This window comes from Astatotilapia calliptera, chromosome 18 (genome assembly GCF_964374335.1).
Source record: "Astatotilapia calliptera chromosome 18, fAstCal68.1, whole genome shotgun sequence".
Classification (NCBI taxonomy): Eukaryota; Metazoa; Chordata; class Actinopteri; order Cichliformes; family Cichlidae; genus Astatotilapia; species Astatotilapia calliptera.
In genome coordinates this window covers 3,968,240-3,981,247 of record NC_137439.1, presented here as the reverse complement: position 1 = coordinate 3,981,247, position 13,008 = coordinate 3,968,240, and the positions used below count along the sequence as shown (strand labels likewise).

The window sequence follows — 13,008 nt, the reverse complement described above, 5'->3', positions numbered from 1 at the left end:
TACGTCCAAGGAAAAGTGTTAAACACAAACCTAAACCAGGTTTTAAATGTAAAAATAACTCAGCTGGAAACGAGTCAAACAGCCGGATTGTGAGTCTGGGTCTAACTGTGTGGGTGTGCAGAGGAGCTGCTCCTAAAAGAACACCAGACTTAATTGGATGCATCCATGTTTCTCTTTGCTCGCCTGGTGACTGAAAACTGTCTGCGGTACCTCGATTTACTTTAAGTGGCTCAAACTGTTTCCACAGTGAGTTTGCAGGACATCGATTCTTCTTTTCTCTCCTTTTACAGACTCAAACTGAGGCTTCACCCACAGTGTGTTCAGTATTTTATTGCACTGAAGACCCGTTTGCACACGATTTATGTCTTTGGAGTTATTTTTATATTACCTGTATTGATCAGTGATTTTGATCCACTCTCCTCCTCGTCCTCCACAGCACGAGTCATGGATTTGGTCCCATTTTGCCAAACTGGTGCCATTAAAGAGAGCCAGATTTATTTTCTTGCTTGTAATGCAGATGTACAGAAAGACGCAGTGGTTTCAGGAACACTGAAGGAAGCTGAATATATATGTTCCTTATAAAACATGAGTGAAGTGACTAAACATCCAAAGGAACCAAAGACCGTAGCCAGATGTTGGCTCTGGAGACGACTTCGCTTCGTCTCACCTGTTTGATTTGTAGCTGAGCAGGACGTGTCGGCGAGGCCTCTCAGCGATGAGTTGTACGGGCTCTGAGTCATGCAGTCGATGGCGGCCCGGTCACATTCACAGAACCTCTGCTGGCACAAATCAGCAGCATCTTCAAGACAGAAAGAGCCACATTGGTACACTGTACTAGTGCCACAGGCTTTATTTACTCTGCTGTGTTACTCTGTCGGAGTCACTTTTGTATCGCTTCTTTTCACTTTGTACAAACTCCTCGTGTGAAAACGATCAACTTTGGTTCCACTGTGAGTAAAACTTGTTTTTTGTTGGCAGCGAAAGTCTTGTGATGGTTCCCAGTGTGAAAGCAAACAAGCACATTTCCCAAAATAAACTAAGTCTCACCACAGCTGGTGTTTGCAGCTGCCGCACAGCTGAAGTTGTACGGGGCAAGCGGCAGCTCCTGCCTGCAGGGGGCAGCGTTCTGGTAACACAGCCGGTGAGCCTCGCAGCACCTGTAGACGGAAACCGGGAAAAAGAAGAAATGATGAATAACATGACGAGAGTCCGATCGATACGCGAAACACCACCTGCTTAGTGCAGGGGTGCTTCCTGCACGTGCCTTTCACAGTAAAAGCTCTTCACATATACACTTACAGCTGGTGTTTGCAGATACGTAGAGGAATATAGTGGCTTATTATAAAAGTACATCAAAGCAATCGAGTCTGGGATTAAAACAAAAGTCTTTGCCTTTTTTTTTTTTATCTGAGAAATAGTCATAATTATTTTCATATAAACATGTTTTCTACGATATGGCACAGAAACAGAGGCTACATGTTCTTTATCAAGTACAGTGATTAGCTTCACAGAGATGAAGGAGCTAATTTTGTAACCCATGAATAAAATTCAATTCAATTCAATTCAATTTTATTTATATAGCGCCAAATCACAACAAAAGTCGCCTCAAGGCGCTTCATAGATACAGAGAAAAACCCAACAATCATATGACCCCCTATGAGCAAGCACTTTGGCGACAGTGGGAAGGAAAAACTCCCTTTTAACAGGAAGAAACCTCCGGCAGAACCAGGCTCAGGGAGGGGCGGCCATCTGCTGCGACCGGTTGGGGTGAGAGAAGGAAGACAGGATAAAGACATGCTGTGGAAGAGAGACAGAGGTTAATAACAGATATGATTCAATGCAGAGAGGTCTGTTAACACATAGTGAGTGAGAAAGGTGACTGGAAAGGAAAAACTCAATGCATCATGGGAATCCCCCGGCAGCCTACATCTATTGCAGCATAACAAAGGGAGGATTCAGGGTCACCTGGTCCAGCCCTAACTATATGCTTTAGAAAAAAGGAAAGTTTTAAGCCTAATCTTAAAAGTAGAGATAGTGTCTGTCTCCTGAATCCAAACTGGAAGCTGGTTCCACAGAAGAGGGGCCTGAAAACTGAAGGCTCTCCCTCCCATTCTACTTTTAAATACTCTAGGAACAACAAGTAGGCCTGCAGAGCGAGAGCGAAGTGCTCTAATAGGGTGATATGGTACTACAAGGTCATTAAGATAAGATGGGGCCTGATTATTTAAGACCTTGTATGTGAGGAGCAGGATTTTGAATTCAATTCTGGATTTAACAGGAAGCCAATGAAGGGAAGCCAAAACAGGAGAAATATGCTCTCTCTTTCTAGTCCCTGTCAGGACTCTTGCTGCAGCATTTTGGATTAGCTGAAGGCTTTTCAGTGAGTTTTTTGGACATCCTGATAATAATGAATTACAGTCGTTCAGCCTGGAAGTAATAAATGCATGAACTAGTTTTTCAGCGTCACTCTGAGACAGGATATTTCTAATTTTAGAGATGTTGCGCAAATGGAAGAAAGCAGTCTTACATATTTGTTTAATATGTGCGTTGAAGGACATGTCCTGGTCAAAAATGACTCCAAGGTTCCTCACAGCGTTACTGGAGGCCAAGGTAATGCCATCCAGAGTAAGAATCTGCTTAGATACCATATTTCTAAGATTTTCAGGGCCGAGTACAATAACCTCAGTTTTATCTGAATTAAGAAGCAGAAAGTTAGCGGCCATCCAGGTCTTTATGTCTTTAAGACATTCCTGCAGTTTAACTAATTGGTGTGTGTTATCTGGCTTCATGGACAGATAGAGCTGGGTGTCATCTGCATAGCAGTGTAAATGTATACTATGTCTTCTAATGATGCTGCCTAAGGGAAGCATGTATAATGTAAACAGAATTGGTCCTAGCACTGAACCCTGTGGAACTCCATAATTAACCTCAGTGTGTGAAGAGGACTCTCCATTTACATGCACGAATTGGAGTCTATTAGATAGATATGATACAAACCACTGCAGTGCAGTACCTGTAACACCTACAGCATGTTCTAATCGCTCTAATAGGATATTATGATCAACAGTATCGAACGCTGCACTGAGGTCTAGCAGGACAAGCACAGAGATGAGTCCACTGTCAGAGGCCATAAGAAGATCATTTGTAACCTTCACTAAAGCTGTTTCTGTGCTGTGATGAGCTCTGAAACCTGACTGAAACTCTTCAAATAAACCATTCCTCTGCAGATGATCTGTTAGCTGTTTGACAACTACTCTTTCAAGGATTTTTGATATGAAAGGAAGGTTGGAGATTGGCCTATAATTAGCTAAGACTGCTGGGTCTAGAGATGGCTTTTTGAGTAAAGGTTTAACTACAGCCAGCTTGAAGGCCTGTGGTACATAGCCGATTATTAGAGATAGGTTGATCATATTTAAGATCGAAGAATTAATTAATGGCAGGACTTCTTTGAGCAGTTTTGTAGGAATGGGGTCTAAAAGACACGTTGATGGTTTGGAGGAAGTAATTATTGAAGTTAACTCAGAAAGATCAATTGGAGAAAAAGAGTCTAACTTAACATCAATGGTACTAAGAGTAGCTGTAGATAATATTACATCTGTGGGATGATTATTGGTAATTTTTTCTCTAATGATAAAAATTTTATTGGTGAAGAAGTTCATGAAGTCATTACTTAATTTAATGTTAAAGGGATGGTTGGCTCAAAAGAGCTCTGACTGTTTGTCAGCCTGGCTACAGTGCTGAAGAGAAACCTGGGGTTGTTCTTATTTTCTTCAATCAGTGATGGATAGTAAGATGTTCTGGCTTTGCGGAGGGCTTTCTTATAAAGCAGCAAACTATTTCTCCAGGCTAAATGATGATCCTCTAGATTTGTGACACGCCATTTCCTCTCCAGATTACGAGTCATCTGCTTTAGGGTACGTGTTTCAGAATTATACCACGGAGTCAGGTACTTCTGATTTGAGGCCTTAGTTTTCACAGGAGCTACAGTATCCAGAGTCGTACGTAGTGAGGAGGTGAAATTATTAACAAGATAATCGACCTCTGTTGGGGTAGCGTTCAGATAGCTGCTCTGCTCTGTGTTGGTACAGGGCATTGAAGATGATAACAGTGGGTGGATTATATTCTTAAACTTAGTTACAGTGCTTTCAGAAAGACATCTACTTTGATAAAGTCTACTCTCCACTGCTGTGTAATCAATTATTGTAAAAGTAAATGTTATCAGGAAATGATCAGACAGCAGAGGGTTTTCAGGAAACACTGTTAAATGTTCAGGTTCGATGCCATATGTTAGAACAAGATCTAGAGTGTGATTAAAGTGGTGGGTGGGTTCTTTTACATTTTGACAGAAACCAATTGAGTCTAATAACAGATTAAATGCCATGTTGAGGCTGTCATTTTTAGCATCTACATGGATGTTAAAATCACCCACAATAATTATTTTATCTGAGCTCAGAACTAAATTAGATATAAAGTCTGAGAAATCAGACAGAAACTCTGTGTAAGGCCCAGGTGGACGATAGATGATAACAAGTAAGACTGGTTTCTGAGTTTCACAGCTGGGGTGGACAATGTTAAGCATCAGGCTTTCAAATGAATTAAAAGTCTGTCTTGGTCTTTCATTAATTAATAGGCTGGTGTGAAAAATTGCTGCCACACCTCCCCCTCGGCCTGTGCTTCGAGATTTCTGGTAGTTAGAATGACTCGGGGGTGTTGATTCATTTAAACTAACATAGTCATCCTGCTGCAACCAGGTTTCTGTAAGGCAGAGTAAATCAATTTGTTGATCAATTATTAAGTCATGTACTAACAGAGACTTGGAGGAGAGAGACCTAATATTTAATAATCCACATTTCACTGTTTTACTCTTTGGTTCAGATGTGGATACTGTATTGTTCTTTCTTTGTGATTGTTTATGTTTAAGTTGTTTGTTGCTGGTTTTTAGTTTGTTTTTTGTCTTTTTGGAAGCTGACACAGTATCTATGGAGATGGGTTTTTGGGGGGGTAGCAGGAGGAGAGAAGCTGCAGAGAAGCGTGTAAGACTGCAACTCTGCTTCCTGGTCCCAACTCTGGATAGTCATATTTTGGGGGGTTTAATAAATTTGTCCATATTTCTAGAAATGAGAGCTGCTCCATCCAAAGTGGGATGGATGCCATCTCTCCTAACAAGACCAGGTTTCCTCCAGAAGGTTTGCCAATTATCTATGAAGCCCACATCGTTTCTGGGACACCACTCAGACAGCCAGCAATTTAAGGAGAACATGCGGCTAAACATGTCACTCCTGGTCTGATTGGGGAGGGGACCAGAGAAAACTACAGAGTCCGACATTGTTTTGGCAAAGTTGCACACCGATTCAATATTGATTTTAGTGACCTCCGATTGGCGTAACCGGGTGTCATTACTGCCGACGTGAATTATGATTTTACTGAATTTACGTTTACCCTTAGCCAGCAGTTTTAAATTTCCTTCAATGTCGCCTGCTCTGGCCCCTGGAAGACAATTGACTATGGTTGCCGGTGTCTCTAGCTTCACATGTCTGAGAACAGAATCGCCAATTACCAGAGTTTGACCCCCGGCGGGTGTGTCGCCGAGTGGGGAAAAACGGTTAGACACATGAACGGGTTGGTGGTGTACCTGGGGCTTCTGTTTAGGACTATGCTTCCTCCTCACCGTGACCCAGCCGCCCTGATTCCCCAGCTGCTTGGGGTCTGCCGGGGAACAGCTAGCGGGGCCTACGCTATTTTCGGCTGCACCAGCTACAGGGGCCTGGCTAGCTGCGGGTGAATGAAGGGTGCGAAGCCGAGTCTCCAATTCAGTAATCCTGGCCTCCAGCGCTGCAAATATGCTACATTTGTTACAGATATCATTACTGCTAAAGGAGGCCGAGGAGTAACTAAACATCTGACACAATGAGCAAGAAAGTGCAGGAGGGACAGGTGAAGTAGCCATGGTGCTAATGAGTCGGCTACGAGCTAAGCTAGGCTAGCGAGACAGTACAGAGACAGTGAGTGAATACTTTGGCTATAAATTAGGTAGTGAGTACACAGAAAGTGTGCTTCGGAGGAAGCACGTGAAGATTATACTATGAAAGAAGAATGTATTTAAAAGTTGTTAATTAAATCGCTAAGCAAATAAGTGACTTCAGCTGTAAATGTAACATTAAAAAGAAAAAGAAGTCATAATATTTATTAATTATTAATTCAGCTCTGAGCTCACAGCTATTTTGACCAAATTTAGTATTTTGTACAGAACTTTATTATGTAGATAACATATCCACCTTTCCCTGACTGGTAGCTCCTCCCCTTCCCTGTTGCAGGGGCGGAGCTACAATAATAAAGTGCTTTGTCATCCCTAAATGGGACACAATATACGCATTTCTATCTCCATATTTTTATTCCTTTACTATGTGAGGGCAGCTTTGCATGATTCACAGTTTATAATCATCCTTATTTATTTACCCTGGGCCTTACTACAGCGACTCGACTAATGCTATGTCAGAAACAAGCCCCTCCTCCTTTAGTCCAACCCTTCCTTTTCAGTGACGTTTCTTCTGATTGGCTGCCCCAGCAAGTGGGTGTGGCTTCTGTATCATCATATAGCATCATACAGATCCAGGTTAGAAAAAAAGTGTCTAAAACTGAGTGTTTAGTTTAGCCTGCAGTTTTTGACTTGCTGAAGATTTCTAGGTTAGTTTTAGCTAAAGTTAACCTTTCTACTGCTAAAGGTTAACTTTAGCTAAAGCTTTAGCTAAAGTTAACCTTTCTACTGCTAAAGGTTAGCTTTAGCTAAAGGTTAGCTTTAACAGTTGAAAACGGTGGAAAGTCTCTCAAAAAATTTTCAACCATCCCTGAGTTGCTTTTTCCTCTTCTTGATGACTTTGACAGACCTTTAAGGTGTTCAGCCTGAGAGATGTACTACAGTAAGTACATGGTTTCATTTATTATTCCAGTCCACCCTAAAGCTATTGTCTCTTGATTTTGACATTTCCTGTACTGTAACTCCTGTGAGGGATTCCAGCATAATGAATAATATTTTCCATGGGAATGGGAGGACTGGTCAGCGAAGACTCTCCCAGCCCGCTTCACACCTGCCTGCCTCCAGCCTCTGAATTCAATTTTGCCGTATTTTAAATTCAGCAGCTGCTGTAACCGCAGTCCCGCTGCGATCTGAGGCTTACTTACACGTCCAGAGCATCCACGGGGTTTCCAGCTGCCACATGTCTGCAGGAGCAGCCATAATCTTCCAGGTCACGTGGGCAAATCCCCGTCGCACAGTGCAGCTTCGACACAAAGCTCAGCATGGAGGGGAAGTTATCGAAGACCGAGTGTATCCAGGTGAAGCGCAACCCGAGACAATCTGCAGGAAGAGACGACAGAAGGTGAATGAACAAACGCGCCGAGGCTGCGAGAAGATCGAACCTGCAGAGCTTCTGTAAACTTTGAGGTGGAGAGCAGAGCGATTTAATCATAGATAATCCTGTTTGCAGGTAACTCGAGTCCAGAGAAGCACACAGGGTGGAAGATTCTTTGGACTGCAGGTCTCCACATGCAGGTACAGTGAAGATTAAGACCATAGGAGGCAATGAACATCAAAGCCTCTCGACCTCGATGTCAACAACGGCCCACAACGCCACAGAAAGTCTACGACTGTTGTTTGAGCTATCCAAGTTGAGAACACTGGTGCTGCTGTAGATCCATGAAGGTTTAGGAAATTTACACAACGCAGCTTCGAGTCCGTACCTTTATCACTACAATTAAGTCTCATGTTGTAACACCGAAGACTCAGCAAAACTCAGCTGGAAAAAACAAAGTCCTGAGTCCATACTTCATTTAAAGATGCAGCACAGGGGTCCACATGTGAGGACGAGACTGATCATAAAGCAGACATGTCACCATCAATGTCTATTTTATAAAGAAATGCATGACACAAATGACCACAAACAGCCTAACGCCAGCCTGGTGCTCAGCAGGAGGCTGGACTCACTTAAAACTGTGGCAGAGGGGGGCGATGGACTAAAGTAGACCCTCTCTCCGTGGCCTCCTGGGTGGGCACAGGAGCAGCAGATGGCTCCTCTCACTGTACTGTAGATCTGAGTGCTTCGGGAGCTCCTTCATCCCCACAGCAATAAGAGTTTGTAATGCCCTCTGACCCCCTCTCATACACATTCTGCCTCCAGTCCTGTTTTTGTCTATTTTTATCCATCTATCCGTTCATTTTATTACATAATGTTTGCTTCTGTTCTCACCAGTCATGTGATCTGCCTCCGGGTCTGGACAGAAGATGGAGCCGGCGGGAAGCGCTGGATAAGGATAAATAAAACAATTAAGGTCATAAATGTAACCTTTAAAACACCAAAGTTAAATCTTTCCACATCAGCACACACAGATGAATAAACTAAAGGAGACATAACGTTTCTGCTCAACCACTAATCTGACACAAAGATTTATTCATGCTTTGAAGGCATTTCTGACTCTTTAGTAGTTAAATGATTGGTAAATTATCCTTATCATAATCTTTGAGTCAGCAGGTAAAACTATATGTATGTATATCGGGGCGACCGTGGTTCAGGGGGTTGGGAAGCAACCATCATCTTGTAACTGCAAGGTTGCCGGTTCAATCCCCTGCTCTGTCTGTCTTGGTCGTTGTGTCCTTGGGCAAGACACTTCACCAACTACTGGTGTTGGCCAGAGGGGCCGATGGCACGATATGGCAGCCTCGCTTCTGTCAGTCTGCCCCAGGGCAGCTGTGGCTACAACTGTAGCTGCCTCCACCAGTGTGTGAATGTGAGAGTGAATGAATAGTGGCATTGTAAAGCGCTCTGAGGGTCTAGAAAAGTGCTATATAAATGCAATCCATTATTAGTGTAGAACTAGTAAATGGATCCTATATAATGTGGTTTTACAGAGGGACTCACCGTTTGGAAGAGCAGACAGCAGAAACATATACATCAGGAACATGACTCGTACCTGCGTTCAGATGGAGAAAGCTTTTTTTCATATTCAACTTCCTGTCGGGTGCACAAGCTCATCATATCAGACCAAATCCGATCAGGCTTACCTGTCTGATCAGGCTTACCTGTCGCTCCTGCGTTTCTAAAAGCTACCATGCTCCTCACCTGTGGAACCAGCTCCCAGTGTGGGTTTGGGCGACAGACCCTCTCTCTACTTTTAAGAATAGACTTCGAACTTTCCTTTTTGATGAAGATTATAGTTAAAAATGCTGTTTCTGTTGTATGGACATAATTTTAATCTTTACTGAAGACAACATCAAACATAAAGTAGAAAATCACGTGAAAAATGGTTTCAGTGACCCAAGGTAATCCCACCAATCTGTTACAGTCATATCACCGCAGCAAATGTGCCAGCTTTAGATCACATTCACAGTGCAAACCTGGTAAACTATCAAGGTGTGTGTTTGATGATCATAATCAATAATCAAAATCGAGGTAAAATGTTCAATTAATCATGATTTTCATTTGAGGTCATAGTATTGACCCTGATTTATCCCCTATAGTTTTTCTGCAATAGGCTCCACTATCACTCCCCATGTGTTTATGGATCACTACCTGCTCCCTTAATCCAATTAAATTAAATAAATTCAACATTTAAAAACCAAAAGCTGCAGTCCCTCTTATGTCCACTAGAGGCTGGCTTCAAAAGTGTTTCCAGTGTTCAGAACAGAAATAAACGGCCTGGTTCAAAAACAGTTTCGGTTTCTGTGGGTAGTTTAACCCTTCGTAACACCTGTACCTGTACAGGGTGACATTTATGCCAACCTATTTATTTGGATGCTGGTAAGGTTTAAGTTTAGGGGTGTGGCCACGTTGATTGACAGGTATCACTGGGCACTTGCAGTTGCTAGCTGTGTGCTAGGCCTCACTTACACTACTTTGAATCACTGGACCAGATTTCGCCACCATATTTCAACTGTCGGTGTACTTGTAATGTTGTATAATACATCCAGTAGACTGTTTTATTACTTTGGTAACCAGCAGATATGGGTCTAGCTAGACACTGCTAGCTAAGCTAGCTAGCATTAGCTGATAAAGTAGCACTCCACTCTGAGGCAAATATGGTCACTTCTCCCTCCAAAATACCAACATTTTAACAACACTGAAGATACAAAACAAATTTGATATTTCATAGTGGGCATCTTTTATATACGGGTATCATACTGAGCATGTGCAGAGTCAGTGTAAGCATCCCAGCTTGTTTCTGGGGAATTTGAGATTACTACACTTATCCCCGATCTTGCTTCCTGAAACAGACTTGAATAAATGGTAAATGTAAATTTCATATTCTGATTTGCATGTTGCTGTAATTCTCTGCAAAACCAGAAGAGGTCACAGTTTGAAGCTTACTGAGCCGCTGCTCTCAGCAGCAACGACGCTGTGATTCCTGCAAACGCTCAAAGGTGAGGATCATCGACCAAAGCACAGCAACAAAGTCATCAGACAGCACCACAGAGGTCACGCGTTTTAACAAATATGTAACATCTGAAAATACTCTGACATCAGCCATTACAGCGCTGACTCCTACACAAAAACAAGGACGATGACCCTTCTCCACCTTCTCTGCTCAGTACTTCAATGTTTCTAACAGCTTCAAACGGTTCGGCTCACCTGTGGCTCCCGTCTGCTCGATGAGGTGAAGAAGTGTTTCATTAACGTTATTAAAGCCTCAAGCATTTTTCACCAAGAGCAGGGAAGTGATCAGTGCCTCTCAGGAGGTCAGCTGTCTCATTATTGCACTTATATTTAATCTTTAATGGGACCTCAAAGCTCTGCACATTAATGGATCCAGATGACACTGACGAGTCTTTTTTTATGATCTATGGAGTGATATCAATAGAGCAACAACAATGATGAAGGATTCTGCAGCAGAAAAACAACGAATGCTGCATGCTGATAGGTACCGTGCAATCCAGGAAATATTTCATAGGAAAAGCTGCTGTAGTTTACTTTTGCATCGGATCCTGTTCCCTTAAAACTTTATTTCATCTTTATTTAAGCAATTAAATGTTTCCTCTAGTATTAAGTCGGACGTATTCATTTGAAAATGAGACAAAATATTTACATGTAGATTTGTGTTTGAGGTTTTAGCTAGCAAACATGTTTTTGTTATCAGTACTCTCATTTAGTTTACTGAGTAAAATCAGATGTTTATGTCTTTGAGGGGATTAGTGAGCACACTTCCTGTAAATATGTCAGGATAACTTCATTGTTGGCTTTAAAACTGGACTTGACTTGATTTATTTCACTTGATTTATATATATATGATGTTTTCTGCACTAAAGCCAAATTTGCTGTCTCACTGGTCACATGACCTCCAGGGCAGCGTGGAGGGATGTGAAGAAGAGTTTAAGGACTCAGGAAAAGAACTGTGTGGTTTGCTGAGGTGGGTCTGCCATGATGAAACTACAAAGTCCTGAAGATGGACTACAAAAGGCTAATCTGACTTTTTTTTAAAATTCTTTCATGCAGGTTGTATAAAAGAAATCCACAGAAAATTTTCACATCATTACAAAGATTATAATTTTAAAGAAACAGGAATAAATAGTTTGTGGTTTATATACACTCATCATGAGCATGAATGTCTTTGGTGGAAAGGTTGCACAGCATATAACTTTACTGCATTAAAAAATAATCAAGGACTGGGTTTAAATGTATTTTGTTTGGATTAGGAAAAATCCGTACACTCACTTAAATCCTTTAATAAGTGATTCTAAAGGTTCTACAATGTCTTTACATTGAAATAGACTTTACAATGCCAAGGTCTATTAACTTCTCATGTGATCCTGATTAACTACGACTGGCAGTTTCTCTCTTATTTTGATGTTTCACCACTTTGCCAACATCTGGAAGAAAACCCTGTCACCCTCAGATGAGAGTCTGGATGTTCAGGAACTAACCAAGGCTCAAGCGAGATTTACATCGCCATGGACCGAGAGCGTGCTGACCAAGAAAGAAGCCTCCGTGAATTTTCAGCTGCATGTTTTATGGTCAAATGAGACAAACACTGAGTTACAGTGGCTTGCAAAAGTATTCAGTCCCCTTGAACTTTTCCACATTTTGCCACATTACAGCCACAAACATGAATCAATTTTATTGGAATTCCACGTGAAAGACCAACACAAAGTGGTGCACACATGAGAAGTGGAACCAAAATCAGACATGATTCCAAACATTTTTTACAAATAAATAACTGCAAAGTGGGGTGTGTGTAATTATTCAGCCCCCTGAGTCAATACTTTGTAGAATCAGCTTTTGCTGCAGTTCCAGCTGCCAGTCTTTTAGGGTCTGTCTCTACCAGTTTTGCACATCTACAGACTGAATCTTTGCCCATTCTTCTTTGCAAAACAGCTCCAGCTCAGTCAGATCAGATGGACAGCGTCCGTGTACAGTCAATCCACCATGACATTCATGCTCATGATGAGCATACGAAACTTCTCAGTTTCTTTAACATTTCCTTAATATTACCTCTTTACATTCTGTGCAGTGTAAAGCTAAAAACCCATCAGTTAGTCTCTGACTACAGAGTGAAAATGCTCAATAATATCAGCCTCTGTTAGCTGTGATAGCTGTCAGAGGCTGAAGGCCAGAGGGGCTGCAGCACTGCCTTTGCCATGGATTTTTAAGCTGTCTCACATATCCAGTGATCAGAGGCAACGTTACGCAATGATAAGTTGAGCGCTTTGAAGACTTAACATGAACGTTATCCTTGCCTGTTACACTCATACGTCCTTACTTTATAGCTGTGCTGTTTGATACTGTGTATGCACACATGCACACACTCTGACCAAACCAAAGACAGATTTAAACAGCAAAGAAACTCTTACCTTATTTGTGGGATTTCTGGTTTGTTCAGTGAGCATTAAACTCGGTGCCACGTTCAGGAGTGAGACGCACCTCGGTGGGCAGGAACCCTTTTTAATGCTTGTTGTCTAACAGAATAAACTCTGAGCTCCTGTTTATCTCTCTGGGGCTGGGGGGTGGGGGGTGGGGGGTACCT

At 42.1% G+C, this 13,008-nt stretch overlaps 1 protein-coding gene across 11 annotated transcripts in view; it reads right to left on the bottom strand.

The window, feature by feature from the left end:
* The window catches only part of oc90 (otoconin 90), a 28,789-nt gene extending 15,800 nt beyond the window's left edge, over positions 1 to 12,989 (bottom strand). For 10 of the 11 annotated variants that reach the window (XM_026149168.2, XM_080292824.1, XM_080292831.1 and 7 more), the window contains exons 1-7: positions 12,836 to 12,988; positions 8,913 to 8,964; positions 8,244 to 8,297; positions 7,180 to 7,354; positions 1,048 to 1,157; positions 668 to 799; positions 389 to 469 (exon numbers count right to left, since the gene is read on the bottom strand). In XM_026149168.2, coding sequence (XP_026004953.2) covers positions 389 to 469; positions 668 to 799; positions 1,048 to 1,157; positions 7,180 to 7,354; positions 8,244 to 8,297; positions 8,913 to 8,964; positions 12,836 to 12,871 — 640 coding nt within the window. In that variant the 5' untranslated portion in view covers positions 12,872 to 12,988. Of the gene's footprint in view, positions 1 to 388; positions 470 to 667; positions 800 to 1,047; positions 1,158 to 7,179; positions 7,355 to 8,243; positions 8,298 to 8,912; positions 8,965 to 12,835 lie in introns of all 11 variants that reach the window. The other variant, XM_080292830.1, reaches the window with a different exon arrangement.
* Positions 12,990 to 13,008: the final 19 nt, after the last annotated feature.